General features: G+C 39.5%; 1 protein-coding gene across 1 annotated transcript in view; it reads left to right on the top strand.

Moving 5' to 3' along the window:
* CDC5L (cell division cycle 5 like) overlaps window positions 1-20,350 on the top strand; it is a 35,547-nt gene that overhangs the window by 11,693 nt on the left and 3,504 nt on the right. Inside the window, exons 10-14 of the mRNA XM_061990165.1 lie at window positions 727-889; window positions 2,276-2,440; window positions 3,946-4,026; window positions 4,367-4,612; window positions 7,211-7,408. Coding sequence (XP_061846149.1) covers window positions 727-889; window positions 2,276-2,440; window positions 3,946-4,026; window positions 4,367-4,612; window positions 7,211-7,408 — 853 coding nt within the window. The remainder of the gene's footprint in view (window positions 1-726; window positions 890-2,275; window positions 2,441-3,945; window positions 4,027-4,366; window positions 4,613-7,210; window positions 7,409-20,350) is intronic.

The raw sequence follows: 20,350 nt of genomic DNA, 5'->3' as shown, positions 1-20,350 counted from the left end.
GGCTTTTTTCTCAAAAGTTTTTCCCCTTCCTGAACTTTTGAGACATTTAACAATCTGATATCAGTTTTTTATTGTTATTGTCATCGTCACTATGTGAAATCTCATTGTAGGTCAGCATCAGAAAACTTGTGGCCATATGCAAGACAACATCTGCACACCTTTCACTCAGTAGGTTATTGGGATAGAGAAAAATTTTTCTTCCCAGTCTAGAGGAGAGGCAACCAAGGCCTGCAAAATCTAAGATTTAATCCATCTTGCCTAACCATAGGTGCTTAAAAGTAATTATGTAATGCAGTTACTCCTTCAATAATCAGTGAAAGCAACGAGGCACTTCAGAGTGATTAATTCAGTTGTAAGGTAGGACAGCTGTTAAGGCAGATGAATTAGAGTGAATGACTTGCCACAGAGCTTACAATTAAATCCTGATTACTGTGTCCCAGCATAGTGCCTACTAACTTTATAATCTCTCAAAAGCAGCAGCGAGACTTGGTGTTGATGTTCCTGAAACTTCTCTTGCATAATGGTTTGCCTAGATTTCAGCTTGACAGGAGCTTGGTTACACCTTGAGAGTTTTAAACTATTTATTGGATTCTTTTAATTACATATTATAATTTCAGTATATTGAATTTGATAACTGTATTTGTATAACTTTTTGCAGCATTCAAACTTTTGTAAATACAGCTCTTTAGGAAAAAAAAAAAATGACTATATCCTCACTTCCTCTAGAACACCTTCTCATGGACCAGAAGGCTTAACTCCTCGTGGAGGACTAACTCCTAAACCTGTGGTTGGTACAACTCCTGGTAGAACTCCACTGCGTGATAAATTGAACATCAACCCGGAAGAGGGAATGGTAGATTACAGTGACCCATCTTATGCAAAACAAATGGTGAGAAGTACTTAAGAAGCAGAAATTGGTGCTTTATTAATTTTCAGGGGTTTTAATTCTCCTGAAGAGAATTTTATAGTATAATAAAAACAAGTGTTATTTCTGTCACTTGTGTACAGGTCTGTACTCCAAATCTTTATTTGAAAGAAGAGAAATCTTGCCATTTAAAGTGGTTTTCAGCATGTTCAGTAAAAGCCTTCTGAAGCTAATTGTCAAAGAAGACATAGTGAAATTTCAGTCCTACATGTATCTTTGAAGTTGGGCAGGAAACATAAGGAAAGATTAATTTTTCTTGCAATCCTGTGCAGCTCTCAGATCCCTCATCGTCTTGCCTTCCCAATTTACCTGCAGGACTTTTTCATCTCTGTGTTATGTTGACAAAATTATACTAAAGAAGTTTAATTTTTGCCATTAGGAGCACGTGGTTTGAGATGTTCGGTAATCTTGAGTCCCATCCAGATTCTTTCATTGCCTTTGGCAACAGATGTTTCCATTCCTGGAGATACAGCCAAATGTACCCTGCCAATTAGACATGGTATAAAAGGGCATCTACCTAATAAACTCCTTTATGTGTCTGATTCTGCAGGCTTAATTCTGGCTTTGGATATCTCCCACCAGAGCTATTAAGGTTTTTCGGTTTGGACTAACTAAGAATATCCACTTCCAAGTTTTTGGGAAGTTTCTTTTTAGCTTGAAGGATGAGGTTTGTTCAGTGTCTTACTTACTTGCTTTGGTTCTGTCTCAGCTGTTTTATAGTAAAAAGGCTTTTTGCTGATAGAAGGAAAACTCTGGCTTCAGTTTCGCCTGGTTTCCAGATCTGGTGCTGTTTGTCTCATTTTCTTATTGTGCCACAATCCCCAGATTTGTGAGCAGCTGCATGGAGGAAAATTCCAGTTAGGCTTACAGATGTGCCTACAGTGGGGAGGATATGACTACGTATTCTTACAGATATGTCCATCATTGGGGGGACATATTTGCATTCAATTTCTTGAAAGACAGAGTCTGTGCTGTGGTACTGAAACCACTGGGAGATTACAGTGCCATTCTGGTTTTCAGCTTATTTGTGTACTTTAGCTTATTTGAAGATTTCATTTGCCACCTTTAAGAAAGTTGTCTGTTTATTAGTATCATAGAGTTTCTGTGATGCACTATTAGAGTGCATAAACTCTGAGGTGATGGCCTACGTGCCAGCCAGTATTAGTTACATGGGTTTTTTTTATTAGACTTCTAAGATGTTGTTTCTGTCGGCTTTGTAGCAGACTAAGACAGACAGATTGTGCATATTAGTTGTGAATTGTTCATCTATTTTACTGTAGATGAATGGAATTTGACTGTATTGCACCTTAGTGCATGAGCTGAGAATCGTTAAATTTTACTCTTTAACAGGAGAGAGAGTCTCGTGAACACCTGCGCCTTGGGCTCATGGCTCTTCCTGCTCCAAAGAACGACTTTGAGATTGTTCTGCCTGAAAATGCAGAGAAAGAGCTTGAGGAACATGAAGTAGATGAAGCTTTTGTAGAAGATGCTGCTGATATAGATGCCCGCAAGCAGGTAGGTGTATGTGATGCATATAATACCTTTTGTTTAAAGTAAATTCTATTCCTTGTATGTTTCTCGTAGTTTCACACCTGTTTATAGTAGTGATACAGCTTCTACAGGATGACAAAGTAAAATGTGCCTGTTTTCCCTGCTGCCATCAGAGTGTGCACACATAGTGGCTAAACCAGGTTTCTATCTGAATACTTCTCTTAATTAGTTGTTGATGTGTATCACATACCATTTTCTACAATGAAGTAAGTCTCTTAAAAGCGTGCATGTCCCTCCTCCTTTATTTGGCCCCCCAAAAGATAAAGGCATTTTTCTGTAGAGACAACGTGCTTGATTTTAAGCATGTGAGAATTGTGCTTTTTTTTTTTTAGTTTGAGGTTTTTCTTTCAGCATTAAAAATTGCTGTTTGTGAAATGCAAGATGTGTACAAATTCAGGCAGCCTGATACCACGCAGATGGAAATACAGTGATTTGGTCTCTTTAGTGTGACTTGTACCACAGGATTAGCGAGGAGGTCAAATTGTGAATTAGGTGCCTGTTTTTTTTAATTCTTTTTCAGAATCCAGGAAGGCTGGATAAAGTGCTTAAGGAGCTGTACTGGCCAGTATTAGAATGCACTTTAAATTTTTCTGTTTATAGGAGCAGTCTCTTTTCTATTTATTGCTTATCCTAAATTTTGGGATACCAATCTGACTTTGTTACATACTTTCAAATAAATGAGTTTCTTTGAGTTCAGAGGGAATCTTGCCAATGACTGCACTTTGACAAATGAACAAAATATTTTAAAAAGTCTTATGCTCTGATACCTCCTAATATGATAAGAATTTCCCAGAATTTGATTCCTAGCAAGTTATTCTTTCCTTTGGAGAGGAACACATTATATACATATATATGTGTATCTTCTGCATACACACCCTATTAAAAATTCTGAATAAATACAGATGGTCTATGTGTACAGAACAGAGAAAATAATTGAGTTGTAATGAGTAGCATCCTGCCTTTCAAATGAAGGTGTGACATGGCTGATCTCTTGGTTGTCACCTCTGAAGTTTTTTTTCCTTTTTATGTGGAACATGAAGAGAAATCTTGTGTTTTTACACTTTCACAGGTATTATTTAAGGAAGTAGTTACTTTATGCCATTGAGGTAGACAGATTCCTGGCTGCAAATATAAGTCTTTCTGGTGGATTGTGTGTCTGGAGAATTAGAGCAGTTGTCAAACCTTATGTGGAGACATTTGTAAAGGAACAGTCTTCAGGAGTTGAGGCTAAAGGAGAATTTGATGACTGGAAATGACTTTTTAGGATTTCTCCCGGTCTGCTGTGCTCTTCCTCTTTTCTTTAGAGGCAGTAAATTATTATGTCATCACATTGTTTGTCTCTGGCTTCATAACATAAAGCCTTTAAGGAATCTTTGCTTCAGTAATCAATTAGTTTTTATAATGTACATTTCTAGGAAGCATCTGATTTTACTACATTAGCTGGAAAAACAGTTGTCTTGTTTGTCTAGGCTCTCCGTGATGCCGAGCGTGCAAAGGAACTGAAGAGGATGCACAAAGCTGTTCAGAAGAATCTACCACGGCCCTCAGAAGTAAGTGGAAACAAAATTAACTTTTAAAGAAAAAAATAAAGACTTTCACTGTTAAGAGGAAGAAAATACAGTCTAAATAGATCATGAAAGAATAAAATGTTTATTTGAGTGTGCTGTTTTCAGTGTTACAGAAAAAATTTTCCAGCAAAATTGTAATGAGATTTCATGTGCACAAATGAGAGCATAATTGGGTGTTCGGGTTGCTGAATGTGTGTCATACTACAGGGGATTTCAATACCAGTTCTACACGGTTTAACTGATAGATAAAATTTTTAGTCGGGTGGATGTATATGAATTTAATATGATCTTTGGTATATGTGGTGTTTTTTTTCTTGGGCAGGTTAATGAAACTATACTGAGACCTTTAAATGTGGAGCCACCTCTGACAGACTTGCAGAAAAGCGAAGAGCTAATAAAGAAAGAGATGATTACTATGCTTCATTATGATCTTTTACACCATCCGTTTGGAGAACAGCCTAGTGGTAAGAAGGGGAAAGGCCCAGGATTTGGAAGCAACAATGCAGAACATATGGCTTACTTGGAACAAAATCCTTATGAGAAGTTCTCCAAAGAGGATCTAAAGAAGGTGAGAATTGCATGGCTTAATTGTCAGTGTCACAGTCCTGTAATCTCAAAAAAAAAAAAAAAAAAAGGTGGATTCTGCACAGAATTTAGTTGGCAGATCTACAAGAGGGGTTGTATGAAGGGCATTTCAGCTAATGTTAATCTAGGCACTCAGCAGAATGATGAGGAGACTGTATTTGTCCAAAGATATTGTCTCTTAGATACAGTTTTGTTGTGATTGCTTATCATTTCAAGTAAGGGTAAGAGCTACAATACTTCAGCTTACCAAGTTCTATCTTGCTGTTTCTGAAATTGACGTTAAATCATTGGGATTTAACTAGATGTGATACCCACCTTCTGCTGCCTGTGTATTATCTTAATCCAGAATTACTAAGCATCTTTTTCCATAGCAGTGCAGACTAAATATGACAGTGGTAGCCAGCTTATGACTTGAAGCAGTGAATCAAGTTCTTTAATTATGCTTGTCAAGCTTGATCCAACCGGGCTGTGCTAGTGCAGAGCCTGCTGGGCTATGGCAACTGATCTTAAAGCATCCCTGGTTAAAAAGTGCTGAATAGGCAGAAGAGGTTGTTGATGGATGAAATGAGTAGGCTGTCTGGGCACTCTGTCCTGTTTTGCATTGTAATCCCAAGTTAAATAGCAGTCCCGTACCAAGGGTTCTGGTTCGGGTTGTTCATTTATTTAAGCAGCTACAGATGTTGCCTTTTGCTGCCAAGTGACAGACAGACAGTTCGGAAACACAGTGCTGTGGTTAGTTCTTTCAAAGACTTTCACCTATGAAGTTGTGCCAGTAACCTTTGACCAAATGCTTACAGGAATAAAAATGAGTGAAAAGGACAAAATCACGTGCCACCAAGTCATCTATTTTATGAAGATTCCTGCCATCTGAGACTTATGCTCTGACAATAGCTGTGGTATCTCCACACCTAAATCCTATATTACTTCAGAGTGACTCTAAAGATACACAAGCAGATTTTAAATTCATCTCCTTGACCATATCTGACCAACGAATCAAGGGCCTAAAATGAGAAACAGTGAACAGTGTGTACTTCCAATTCACTGTTAAACAAAAAATTATACTTGAAGATTTCTGAACAGAAGTTAAAGATGGAAAATACAGTTAGATCATGAATTTTGCTGCCCTGCCGGTGTCAGATTGTTCCCTTAGGATCACTCTCTGAGTGCTTTCTCTGGTTATTTTGAAGTGCAACTAGAATTCAGTTTTCTATCACTTCCCTTAAAGCCTGTTACACAGCCCAGTAGTTTTTGTCTGGAAGCTTTCTTCAGAGTCTCTGGAAATTTTGTCTCCTAACTTACAGGCAGAAGTTTTTTTGCATCCTTGCCCCTGCTTGCTCTCTGACAATCAGCATAGTATGCCCTGTTTGTCCAAAATCAGATTAAAACCAGGAAGCTTTTCTGTCTCTGCCCTCTTGTGTGAGACTTGCTTATTTTGCTTTATTTCTTCATTTGTTTTTAAAGTATCTTCTGGCTAAAATCCCTTCATAAAATACTGTTTTCCTGATGTGGAGTGCTCTTTTGGGAAGGATTAGCAGTGGTTCTAAGTGCAGTGTGCAGAGCTGTTAAAGCTGTGGAACGGTTTTGGTGCCACAACTAAATAGCCTTAAGTAGTTCTTCACAGTGTAAAAATAGAGGGTAATTGAAAGTGAGCCTTTACAATATTTAGCTTCATTAGATGTGGTTAGAATACTTCTATCTTATCTGTCTTGACCATTAAGACAAGTAATTAATTTTCCTTTCCCCACTGTCCCTGCAATCATCAAATCTGGTGGTACCCAAATTGCTTCCTGGGCAATATTCTGTTCTAAAATATATATCTGCTTGTAGGGCAATATCTGTTGATAGGGAAAATAGCGGTGCACATAGAAATCCCATTGAAAGGGAAGATGCACGCTTAAAACCAGTGAAGTTTCGACTGGCAAAGATAATTTGATTTATTTACTTTAAAATTGTAAGGACCTTGGCTGCCTGTGTAGTTTTGTAGGCCAGGCTCTTTGTTAGAAATATTGTGAGAACAGCGTGAATCTTTTCAGTTACTGTAAGTAAACTAAACTGGAAACAGCAGAATGCTCATATCTTGCCAGTAGTTTTCTAGCAACAGAATGCATGTTAAAGTCAGAGTAATATTTCCTGTGATGGAGCTTAAACAGTTCCCCCATTAATATGAGAGTGGACTTTCCAGGTTGTGTGGAGAAAGGCAGACAAAAGGAAATGAAAATTAATTTTTGTTTCATAGAAAAGCTGCTTCTGTCTGTCTAGTTCTCCCTCCCCTCAAGGTCCTCGCTTTTATCTCCAGCAAAATGAAGTATCTAGCTGTGCCACAGCTTTCATTAGCTACAGCAGAGTGATGTCAGGTTTAGCCACATTTTATGAAATGAGGGATAGTTGTACTGTGAGTAGTCTTCTAGTCTGGATTTCATTTATAATCCACAGTGTCTGTGTTAGATTTCATAGTTATCTTAACCTGATGGTGAGCTCTTAGTACGAAAAGAGAAACTGCTCCTGTGAATTGTATACTGAAGGATTGGAAACAAGGAATTTTCTTATATTCTGTGTATTGTTTTCTCATCATTTCCAACAGGCACAGGATCTACTGGCACAAGAGATGGAAGTGGTAAAGCAAGGAATGGGGCATGGAGAACTCTCAAGTGAAGCTTATAACCAGGTGTGGGAAGAATGTTACAGCCAAGTGTTATACCTGCCTGGACAGAGCCGCTACACAAGGGCTAACTTGGCCAGCAAAAAAGACAGGATAGAGTCACTTGAAAAGAGACTTGAGGTCAGTGTCACTTTCTTCTGCTTTTTGCACTTGCATTTTTTAAAAAAAAGTTTCTCCCTCTGTGTTTTATTCCTTTTGTACAAGTTGCTGGTTAGTTTATAAATCATTTGGATCTTTTGGTGGGATTTGAAAAGGTTGTCAAGTAATTCTCCTATCACTTTCATAGATGTTCTCAAGGTGTTTAAATCGCCTTCTCTCACCCTCCTTATTTTCTTAAATTATCCCTGGAGTATTGCCCCACACAGTTTCTCTGTGCACTATTAGCACAGATTGCACTGATTGTCTCAGCCATGTTCTTAACTTGAGAGAATGTCAGGTTCTGCTCCCTCTTAATTCTGTGTGGATTTTTAGCTGTTTTCTTAATCTCTGCTATTGGCAAGTCAGATACTTGATCTTTCTAGTTTTGCACTTTCTCCCTGATAGTGACCAGACTGAGATTTCAGAGAAAGATGCTTGAAAACAACATCTGTCCCAAAACTCCTCTCAAGCTCTTTCCAATTGAGGATTTTGTTTCTGATTGAGTATTATGTATGTAAAGGTCCAGATAGTTGTGAATTCTTGCCAGACTGTCATCCTCTGCAAATTACAGTGATTCCCTCTGAAAAAGAGAGCGATGGATTTTTGTGATCTCATTCGTCTCTCTCAGGAAGTAGCAGGCTTCCTTATCAGTGTGTTTTAAACTCAGTTTCCTAGTTTGCTGTTCTGTATTTGCATAACTATTTTTTTTCTTTAAGTACAACCTGCCAGAGTTCAGATAGCAACATCTTACCACTGTGTTCACATGCCACTTGAGTACTGTGACAGGGCACTGGTACTAAGGGACCAGGAACTGAAACTTCACCTTTTTATGCTAATTTTTAGAGCAGAGCAATCTCCAGTGTGAACTTGCTTGCAGTGGTTTATTCAAAATGCAACAGTCACAGATACCAACTCAACAAGGCATTAAAATCTGGTAAGGTGTCCTAGGGTTCAGAGAGTTGTATGTGGAGAGGAAGTCATTTGAGGTGTGATGCACTGAGTACAGGGGGGCAATTCAAACTCTTTGACACTGATTTCCCGTGCCGTGCCCATCTCTGGTTTCACTTAAACACTCCACATGAAAATACATAGCTCTGATGATAGAAGGTAAGTTGGTTTTAAATTGTTTCTTCCCACACAACGTTGTTTTGGTTCAGACTTGCAGGAAGTCATTAATTGTTTTCCAAAATATCATTTTAGCCTAAAAGTCTCTCTAAATTACACAGACATCAGATTATTTTTTTTTCATGGTAAAAGGACACTTAAAAAACCCCATCTATTTCACATCAACATAGTTAACTGTTGCTAGAAGGAACCTCACAGCTACTACTGAAGAATTACCATGAGAGAGCGGCCAGAAAGGATGAATTTTAACTTGATTCATACATGTGAAGTACAACATGAACGTGTGTTTTGCAAAGTCTGCCAGTCAGGAATGTCTTCCAGGTATAGACTCCATAGTTGTTAGTCAACCACTCTGGCTAGGAGCTGTTCACCGGCACGTAGCCCAGGAGCCGAGGGTTATAGTGTGGATGACAGAGCGTTTGTCATGCCGGTGCTTACCCAGCAGAGAGCACCATTGCCCTGCGAAACGCTGCCCGCTCGTGGAGCGGCTCCGCTCTTCTTTCCCCGAAAATAGCGTTTGAGTAGAGCAAGCAACCAGCTTGCGCGGCAGCAGGGGCTTCGCTGGCATCCCGCCAGCAATCTGAGGGCCGTGCCTAATTTGTGTACAAATGCTTTTGAAATTTAAATGCCTTACGCCTTGAACAACATTAGAAGTGTGTTATTATAGTTGCAAAGTCAAACAGTCAGTGTTAGGGAATGCACAAAAAGTCTTGCTCTAACAGCCTGAATTTGCTTATGCATTATGAGACAGTCTTTTATTTCGTGATTGCAATGTAGTTTTTCCACAGAGTCGTGTACTGCACGGGGTGGATGGTACTTACTTAACGAGTAGCTGTTGAATAATTTGTTTTCTTGTTATTGTTTAATGTGTGGCCCTGTGCCTTTATGCTGTGCACTATTCCTGCAGTCTAAATTAGTTACTTTTGTGTGGGCTTTCTTATGCTGTTGATTCCTCTTTATCTTCTTCCAATATGTGAATGAGTAGTTGGTGGTGGTATGCTTATTAAAGCAAAGTGAGGAAAGCAAGGTCAAGCTATCCATTTGTCAAAATACTGTCTTCATTCTGTAAGAGCTTATTGCTCTGTAGTCACAAGACAGTCACTCAGAAAGTAAAATGTAAATCATATAAAGTCTTGCAAAGAACAAAAAATTGTGTTTAATTTGCTCCCAACGTTGCATGGGACTCAGTGGAAGGCAGTTAACAAAATCCAGCTAACTGCATACAGTCACTTGCTGCAATCATGAGATGCAGCCACATCTCTTCAGATTAGCTGGGAGTTTGCAGTGCTACTAGACAAAGCTAATTGCTTGCTGCACTTATTGCAAGGTGAGAAAGCAATCTTGTGTCTGTGTTGAAAATACCACCCCCCCAATTCAGTCAGGCACACAAGGCCTCCTGAGCTTGCTGTGCCCCGCAGGTGCACAGAAAGTACTGTGCTGCCTTTTGCAGCTCACTGTTCAGTGAGCACAGGTGGACTCTTTGCAAAGTCTAAATTTGAGCTGAAAATCTCTCCCAAGTGTGTGCAAAATGCAGTTTAATGCAGCTCTGTTGCCTGACCTATTTAAAAGGCCCTACCTAAAAGCAAGTTAGACAGCTATCCAAGTATGGGCTGTCAGCTGAATAATTTTTTTGAAGTAATAAATAAAAAGCATAACAGTTTAATGAACTAAGCGAACATATGATGAAAAAAGCACAGCAATGGCAAACCCCACTTTCATTTTATTGTTTTTTTTCCAAGAAAAATTGTCTGAAAGCAATATCAGTTGAAATAGATATTTTAATGGAGAATATCAGACAACTTTAATGAAAAGCAGGGATATTAGCTCAGCTTTCAATACCCCAAGATACTTGCTCGAGTTCTTAACTTCCTTTGAGAGAAGAGTAGAAATTGTAAAATAAGAGTTTGCCAGCAACAGAAACTGATGTTGGTCAGCTTTTTGGGCTGCTTCTTCCCCTTCATAATTGCACTAAGACCATTAGGGAAAAAAAAAAAAACCAAACAGAGTTCAGTGATATTTGCTGGAGACAGCTGTGCATTGGGTAGTTGCTAATACTTCCATATGGGACTGCTAACACCCTGCAGATCCTGTGCAAAAGCTGCAGCTATTTCTAGTGCTGTCTTAGTTGTGCTGAGATTGCTGGGTGGATTGATGGCGTGGGCAAACAGTTGTCTTTCTCTAATTGACCTGTTTTCACTGCCTGAGTGATTTAGTGGTGGCAGCCTCATGGATGCTGACATGACATTTCTCTTTCTGAAATTGATGGTGATATCACAAACAGATTTGTGCTGTTATTGATAAACTCAAGAAGTTGTGGAGAGCTTCTATTTGGCTAATCCTGTTCAGGCATCAGTAGCAGTAACACACAACAATACTTTTAATATTAGAATGTACTGTAATGTAATTAGTAATACTTTTTACTTTGTCATTTGGAGGGCCTTGGACTCTTGGAATGTGTTGCTTAACATGGCTTATGAGTACTGCAAGGTTTGTATGTGAATGTTTTTGCATTACATATTGGGAGTTTCAGGTCTATGCAAGTGAAGCTCTGGGACCTCATTATATGTCTGTGGTACAGCTTAGATTTGGTTGAATCCTGGTGGAATTTTCTGATCTCTACAGTATCTTCTAGAAGTCTACCATACTTAAAATCATAGAATCATAGAATGGTAGGGGTTGGAAGGGACCTTTAGACATCTAGTCCAACCCCCTTGCAGAAGCAGGTTCACCTAGATCAAGTCGCATAGGAACATGTCCAGGTGGGTCTTGAAGTCCTGCAAGGAAGGAGACTCCACAACGCCTCTGGGCAGCCTGTGCCACTGCTCCCTCACCTGAACATTGAAATATTTTTTTCTTATGTTTAAGTGGGGCTTTTTGTGTTCCAGTTTCATCCCATTACCCCTTGTCCCGTTGCTAGCTACTATAGAGAAAAGGGATGTTCCAACCTCCTGACACCCACCCTTTACATATTTGTAAATCTTAATAAGATCTCCTCTCAGTCTCCTCTTCTCCAGACTAAACAGACCCAGTTCCTACAGCCTTTCCTCATATGAAAGATTTTTCAGTCCCCTGATCATCTTGATGGCCCTGTGCTGGACTCTCTCCGGAAGTTCTCTATCCCTCTTGAGCTGGGGAGCCCAGAAGTGGACACAGGACTCCAGATGAGGCCTCACCAGGGCAGAGTAGAGGGGGAGAAAAACCTTCGTTCACCTACTGGCAACACTCTTCTTGATGCATCCCAGGATGCTATTGGCCTCCTTGGCCACGAGGACACATTGCTGGCTCATGGTTAGCTTGTTATCAATCAGGACTCCCAGGTCTCTCTCAGCAGAGCTGCTCTTCAGTATGCCAGATCTTGAAGTGTACTTTAACTGTCTGGAAAGTAGTTGTCTTTTCTGTTTACAGCTTGTTGAGTCAAGCTGGAGCTTTTTGTCTTTGCCTGTTAGAAATATGAAAATAAAAAAATAATTTATTCACTGTTCTTTAGGTAAATTAACCTATCATAGAATCTTAAGAGTTGGGAGGGACCTCAAAAGATCATCCAGTCCAGCCCCAACAGGAACTCATCTAGATGGGTTTTGAATGTCCTCAGAGAAAGAGACTCAAACCCATCTGGGCAGTCTGTTCCAGTGCCCCGTCACCCTCAGGGAAGAAATTCTTCCTTATATTTCTTTGGAATCTCTTATATTCCAGCTTATATCCATTGCCCCTTGTCCTGTCATTGGATATCACTGAGAAGAGCCTGGCTCCATCCTCCTGACACCGATCCTTCCCCACAAATTACATTTGCTGTTAGCAGCTATGCTCCCTCCCCTACTCCCTACCAACTCTTCGTTGGCATCAGCAAGAAGGAGGAAAGCAGATCTAGTTTTATTCAAATGTAAGTAGTCAACTGCAGACATTTCCTGGATTGACAATTGAGCAGCTTTGGGAAACAGAGCCGTATTTTTGCTGTTAAACAGTTATTTTCAGCACAATGCTACTAGCTAATTTTATACTGGTTCTCTTAATATTGGCTTACTTTGAGACCTTGGAAGAATGCGGATGAATGCCAATAAGAGGATTCTTCATATTCTGACTTCTATAATCTTATCTATAACTCTGAAAGTTGTCTTCAAATTGTACCATTGTGATAGCCTTCTAGGGTCATAATTTTCAGGGAGGAGGCTGGATAATTTTTTGTGTAGAATATTTTTGTGCATGTCCTCCGCCCAGGATGTGCCAAAACAATTAAAAAAAAATCTTTAAAATAAGCTTGGACTGTATAGCAGTTACTTTTCGTTTGGCAAGTTGCTCATCATATGGTGGGAGATTTTTTTTCTCCTCCACGTCTAAAACCATTTATTTCCTCTGTGGTAGTTGGGGAAATCAGGTTTCATATTTGGAAATGTAGTTCATAATGGGAGCTTAGGTGCTTAGAAAAAAATTTCGGCATTTACAAAGTTCCTCGTTGCCAAAGGGTTTTGCACACCATCAGTGTTGAAAAGTGTGTTAAGACAGAGAGGAGTATTAACTGATGCAATCTTTTCCTCATCTGCAGACCTATCAGTCTTTAAAGCCTGTCCTAATGTGAAGCAGTGTCAGAACTTGTGAATGCTGGGCTACTCTTAATTGCTGCTCACAGAGTAACTTGCTTCATTTATACTTGTGTCATAGTAGCTGCTGGAACAGACTACTAGTGACCATTGGAAGTTCATCATGGGGCTTCTGTTATGTATTGAGAGGAAACTAGGCTGTTTGCTAACTTGTTTATTGTGTGGATTTCCCCGGGATTGTTACCTTCTTTGGAAGAGACCAGTCTGAGAGCTATGGGTTTGCAATGATAATTTTTGAAGGTAATTACACAGTGCCCCCTGCCATATTATCTCATCAGACACAGCAGTAACCCATGTTTGCTTGCAGTTAGAGGTGATAGCCTGAGGTAGTTGTTGCTGCTTGTGATCTTGCTTTATTTTTCTTTTTTTTTTTTTGCCAGAGAAAGGTAGAGAGTTTTCAGAAGAGCTTAGTAAAAAAAAATAGAATATTTGGGTTTTTTTCTTAGACTATACTCTTCTAGATGTGATTGTGATAAATGAATATCACTAGTTACACTTCTAGTCTTAGCACTTCGTAAGTAAGAACATTCAAAGTGAGCTTTACTGTCAGCATTGTAGATCAGCAGTGTTAGTAATTTTCTGAATTATTCTAGAGCTAGAAAGTTGTATGCCATGAACTTCTGTGGGAAGACTTGCTCTTGGTGTACCCTGTACCATTTACTCAGCAGTCCTCCCAAATCACGTTAAGACGTTTGAAGGCAAATCATGATAATTTCTGAAATGTAATTCACACAGAGATTGCACTTGCTTTGACTGCGAGCAGAGAGAATAGCCTTCTGCAGACAGCAGTAAGTCATGGTCTACATAACAAAGTACAGTGTAAGTGTTTATTTTGAGGCTTCTCTATTAAATTGAGGAAAGGTGACTTTATATTCTTTGAAAGCTTTGAACATTTGGGCTAGTTTCAGTTGTGAAATTGCAGTTGCATACCCAGTAGTGCCTTAATTTGAGGATCAACTATGAGTAAATCTTTCCATGAAAAACTTTGTGTGATCCCAGTCAACTAGAATTAAATCCTACTGTCATCTCTTGAAAGTTAACCAGTGTCCCTTTTTGACTGCTGTAATACTGATCAGCACCTTTTCTTTATGATCCTTGTATCTCCTCATATGTTAAGTAAGCATCACCTTCAGTGTTGCAACAGAGCCCTGAAATTTTGTCAAGCCCCATGGACTGGTTTCAGTTGATTTTAGCACTAGTGTTGTCAGTTTGATAGATTGAGCCCATGTTGTTCTACACTGGACAGACAAATTTTTGTTTGATTTGACTGTTATCTTTTACAAAGTTAGAGGTAAGAGGAAGGCTCTACAGAGAGTTTTGGCTAGTCAGGCTGTAGACAGATGAAACAGTGTTTCAAGCCAAAAAATAGAGAATTCTGTTCAAGAGCAGGGAAATGGAAACATTTTTCAGTAGAGGAATTAAGGAATTTTTGTTTAAAAATGTGCCGTTGTAGAGTGCACCATCAAGATTGTAAAGACAGATCACCCAAACATGCAGAGAGGGTGCTCTAGCGTTACAGTCATCACTGTCCCTGGGGTGGTTTGAAATGCTGGTAAAACCAGTCTGATACAACCTGGGCTTGAGCAGAGGGCTATTGCCTTAGCGTGCATCTAGCTACTCTGGCTGACTGAGTTAATATGAGGCAAGTTCACAAGCACTGCTGTTTAAATGAAGTTAATCCAGCTCCTGCCAGCAGGACTGACTGTGGGAGAGCCACTTGTGGGTCTGAAGTGAGGAAGGAAGTTCTGGTAACATTTGGAGTAGTCTTGCATAGGTTCTGAGAGTAACCTATTCAGCCAGCGGAGCTGAAGCTGGCAGAGGATTTCTCTGCACAAGCTAAGCAGCTTTATAATGATCTGTTGATTCTTCAAGGTCACAGAGCAAGTTGGTTTCCTTCTGACTAAAGCCCTGGTAAGAACATGCAGCAGTTTTTTCTTCCATGTTTTTTGCCCATCAGGCACAATTAAGAAGATCGATTAGAAGACAAGAGAGCTTAATGCCATTTAAGGATTGCCAGAAGCTACGCATTTAAGGAAAACAAAACAGTCAGTACAGGAAAAAACAGCACTTTTAAACTGAGGAGGGGTGTTCTAAGTAGACTTAGTGAGATGAGGAATTGTGAAAATGCAGTTTTGGAGGCACTTTGAGCCCTTCCTTCCTCAGAGTCAGTTTTTCTTAAATCTTTCCCAGTAGACGTTTGTTCTCATAAGCAGCCTTTCCCTGTTCTTTGTTGTCCTTGGTTAAACCTTACAATTGACCTCCCATCTAGAATTTCCTTGCCAAATTTAAATCTCTCTTCCTTTCTCAGTAGACATCAGAACAGACTAACTTTTCACAGTGATGTTTGGGATATTTAAAACATGTTGTTGTGTATTTCTTAATTTTCTTTCTTTTTGTTAGATGGAGAAAAAACACACACACATATATATATGTTTTTTCAGACCCTGTTCTTTGGAGCTCTCCTATAGTACTGAAAACTGAACACAACTCTACCAGGCATCAGAGAATGCTTTTACAAAAGAGATTTGGGATGGAATGAGGCTCTCGCTTGCCTTAACATCACATATTATTTTACCCCATGTCTGTACAAGCTGTTCTTGTTTTCCTTTAGCTGGTGCAAAAGTCAGTGGAACCAAAACCGACAAAGGAGCAGTACAAAGTAAATAACTAAGTGGAGGAATCTTTCAAATGTCTTTACGTTTTCTGCTACATTCAGGGGGAAAATGGTCGTCAGATTTTACCAAAATCTATTTTGTAGCATTAGCAAATAATATGGACTACTGTTTAAACACACTACTTCATAACTGCTTGGAATTTTTAGCATGGTATCTGAGCCTTAAAATTTTATGAAGCTTGAACTAAAATTATATGCAGTTGTTGGCTTTAATGCAGCAGTCAGCAATTTCTAATAAATAGTATTTGTTACAAAAGCTGAGACCTTCTTCTGACCTTTTCATAGTAGGTCCTAAAATCTTGTTGAGAGGGAGGAGGAAAGGTGGTGAGTGAGTGTTCACATTTCTTTCTATAAGCAGAAAAGGAAGAAAGGGCTGTTATTTCTGGGTTTAGATACTTGGGAGTGTTTTTGGGGTTTTGGTGTTTTGTTTTTTCAGCAGTGAGGCCTGTGATAATCTGAGATAGACATGGAACTGAGTAGAAAAGCAAGGGCTGAAGCAGTGTACAACGTAAGGAGCTCTAGCAGTTAAAAGTGAAGGATCTATACCCAGAACAACTTAGAAACAAGTCCAGTTCTTGCTGTCTGGGAGTTGCAAGAGTGTTTAAATAATCAGGGTCTGATACTATAATAAGCATCAGATTTCAACTGACTTTAATTTTTCTAAGAGTTAAACAATTGCTGTATTATATCTTGTACATCAAAGCAGGACAGGCTTAGGCTGGAGTTGATCAACCGCAGGTAACAGTGTCTGAGCAAGCAGTGTGCACTCCCATCTTAGTGACAAGAACTTCAGTGGATGCCTGTTCCTGCTCTGGAGCCTATGAGCCAAGGCTGCAGTTGCTAGTTTCTCTCCTGACTATGGAAGAGCCTCGGGTTACAAGCTGAGATGTCTCACAACTGTATTTCTTGTCCCCAGATACTCAGTGTTTAACATTTTATTAGAAAGATTGTTAACAGAGCTGTGCTTGGGACGACAGAATAGTGGAACTTTTGTGTTTTTTTTAACCTGTTCTAGAAAAGTGACGTTTTGATGGAAGTTTCATTTCACACCAGACATACTCTATGCAATCTGTAATGCTGTGAAACAACGTGAGACAGTTGATCTTTGTTACATTAGACCTCTGTTACAAACAAAATTCTGTTTGCCTGTGCATCCATCTATTCCATGATCTCTAAATGTCAGCAGCTCTCAACACACGTTTTTCATCCAAGAAACAGTAATTGGAAAATAGTTCATTTACCACACAGCTGTATTTGTTGTTGAAGTAATAGCATATTATTTACTGCCGAAAACATTTAAAGCTTTCATACTTTTCCGTCAGAGAGTATCCTCACAAATCCCTAATCTATTTATTTAATTTTCTCTAGATTTATATAAATATTGAAAAAGAGGCGCCTTTCTGTATGCTTAAAGCACCTTGGGCATAGCTTAAGTCTACACTGCAAACAGAATCTGAAAAGCATAGCAGTCTGCATCTCTCTTCCCAGGAGCAAACTAGGCAGCTCAGAAAGTCAAATTGCTCTTTCACTCACCCATTAACAGTTCGCTCCCTTGACCATTCACTTTGTTTATCTCTGTACCACCTACTAAAACTGTTTTAAATGAGTGAATAAATTGTTAAGGAGTTAGAGCATTTTATAGAAACATGCAGCTGTATAATAGAGTGTTCTTTAATAAAGTTGGAAGACTGAAAGGCTGATGAAATGCACTTTGCAACGACTTGGTGCTTAAGACTGTGATGGCTGTACTGGTCCCAGTGGCTGGGGTTGTCTGTCTGACTGTAGTTACCACTGTAAAGGACATATCAGAAAGTAGTTCCTTCCCTATGGAGTTTAGTTTCATTGGTAGAAGGTGGTATCTTTGGTAATTGTAGGGTTCAAAGCAGTGAAAAGCATCTGGTTTTTGGTTGTCTGTGGTAATTCATTTGTGTGTAAGAATGTACACCAGCAAAGCTTGGATTTTTTTTAAAGAAATGAGGCCAGGCTAGGTGATTCAGGCACTGGGTGTTCCGAGTTAGACTCTTATATTTTAGTGCTTACAAAACTGACACATTTTTCTTCATCTCCTGCACTAATGTGTCTTTAACTGTGGTAAAAATAAAAAAAAATGAGAAGCCTGATTCCTATTTTAGAGTTTGGCATCTTTCACACAATACTTTCTAAAAGAAAGGCTGAGTTTTTTTATTGTGTTTTGTTGATTGATTTGTTTTTTTTTTTTTTTAAATGAAATAGTATTAAAAAAACCCCAACCAGGAATCTTATGTCTGTATTTAGAGAGGCAAAATGCTTCACCTCTCCACGATTTTTGCTCAGTGCTAGAGTCCTGAGTTATTTCTTGGTTTGTGATTCACTGTTAATATCTCCAGTGCCATGTGTCAGGCTTTAGAACAGCTGATGGCTGTTTCATGCTTTGGCTGCTCGTTTAATTTTGCCCTACTGACTTACATGTATAAAAACACACAAAGGCTTCTGTTACCTTTACTATTTATAAATATGAAATAAAACATTTGTAATTTGAATATGCTTGTTATGAATATGTTATGTTATGTCCCGGTTGGCAGAATTTTGTAATTGGTATCACTGTCTGGATCGTGGTTTTAGATGACTGACCTGGACAATTTTGGAGAAACTTAAGATGTCTTTTCTAAATCCAGGGCACACCAGGTGGCACTTACCAAACTGATACAGCATGTGAAGCTTCATGTCTAACATGCCAGTTGCTTTGTGGTTTTGATACCACATTTTAATCTCTTCCCTTTGTTGTATCTGTTATATATACACTGTAGGACTATAAATTGCGGGAATTTGCTTCTGGCTTTTGCCATTGACCTTAGACAGCTGGTTCATTGTGGTATCTCAATATTTGTTTATTAATGAAAGATAAACTTACCTTCTTGGCATAAGATTCATAAGGTAAAAACCCTATGCAAAGACAGTGTCACTAGAGAGGACACCAGGGAGTTTAGGTTTTTGTTGTGGCATAGGAGGGAATAATGGTGCAACATTGTAACAGTGTGGTAAAGCTTAATGAGAGATCTTGGAGATAGTTGAGGTGACTTATTTGTGGTCCCCTACTCACATGCTTAAACACACTGAAATGCATAATTAGAGAGTGATTTGGACTGGAATGGACCTTTAAAGATCATTTAGTCCAACCTCCCTGCCAGTGGGCACAGACTTTTTTCAGTAGATCAGATTGTTCAAAACCCCATCCAGCCTGTCTTTAAACACGTAATCAAGTAATCTGACCATTGTTCATCTACCAAGGTGTTTGAATTGAAATGGTCTTTCTGAGATGCTTTATGATGACACCAGGAACCCAGTACTGGGCCCTGGTGAGGCAGCACCTCAAGTACTGTGTTCAGTGTTGGGCCTGTCACTACAAGAAGGACACTGAGGTGCTGACGTGTCTCCAGAGATGAGCAGCGATGGTGGGTAAGGATCTGGAGCACAAGTCTGCTGGGGAGCAGCTGAGGGAGCTGGAGTTAATGAGTCTGGAGAAGAGGAAGCTGTGGGGAGATGTGATCACTCTCTAGACTCCCTGGCAGGAGGTTGTAGTTAGGTAGGGATCCATCAGGTGATAAGAGGAAGCAACCTCAAGTTGCACCAGGGGAGGTTTAGATTTGAGATTAGGAAGAACTTTTTCCCTGAGAGGGTTGTTGGCCCCTGTCCCAGGCTGCCCAGGGAGATGGTGGAGTCCCCATCCCTGGAGCTGTTGCAAAGCCATGTAGCTGAGGTGCTGAGGGACATGGGTTAGTGGTGGGCTTGACAGTGTGAGGGGAGGGACTGGACCTCTTAAAGGTCTTTTCCAACAAAAACGATTCTGTGAATCTGTGTAGAATCAGCACATGTTGAGTTCTTCTGGTAGCACTTGAGTTGTTCTTGAGGTGGTGACCATGGGGTTTGTTTGGTTTGATTTGTTTTTTTGTTTTTTTTTTCCTTTTGACAGTAGTTAGTGTCTTCATCCTGTATCACCTCTGTGAGTTGTCAGAGTTTAGTCTTACTCCTTTGTCTCCTGGTGTGACTGTCCTTCAAAAGTGCATTCAGATAGATGGTAGGATTTACTTACCATTCTAATGGTCCTTCTGTTCCTCACAGTCCTTCTGTGCCCCACCATTGTCATTCATTTGCTATTCAGACCAGTCTAAATGTTTTCATTGTGATTCTCTGCAACAGAGGCAGATTCAGAGCTGTCTTAACATTTCTGATTGCCTTTTTGTTTTTTAGAATATGATTTAGATGAATCCTGTTGGGATAGGCAGAAGTACTGAAAGCTGTGGCTGTTTTTGCAGCCTAAGAATATCATTCTGAAAAGCAGAAATACCTTTATTTAGTTTTCTTTTACCAAGGCAAAGGACATGTGTGTAATTGGGATGTGTCGTAGCAAGCTATTGTGTGAATTGACTGCTTACCTAGCTCAGCAGCTACAACGATTCCTCCCTGTAAAGCTGTATTCATATTGTGTATCATCACCCTTCTTTTGGCTAGGGACTTCACTCCTGGAATAATGTATTTACATTGTAAAGGTTT

This window comes from Colius striatus, chromosome 2 (genome assembly GCF_028858725.1).
Source record: "Colius striatus isolate bColStr4 chromosome 2, bColStr4.1.hap1, whole genome shotgun sequence".
NCBI classification, from domain to species: domain Eukaryota; kingdom Metazoa; phylum Chordata; class Aves; order Coliiformes; family Coliidae; genus Colius; species Colius striatus.
The sequence above is the reverse complement of the archived record's forward strand: the minus strand, read 5'-3'. Positions and strand labels throughout refer to the sequence as shown.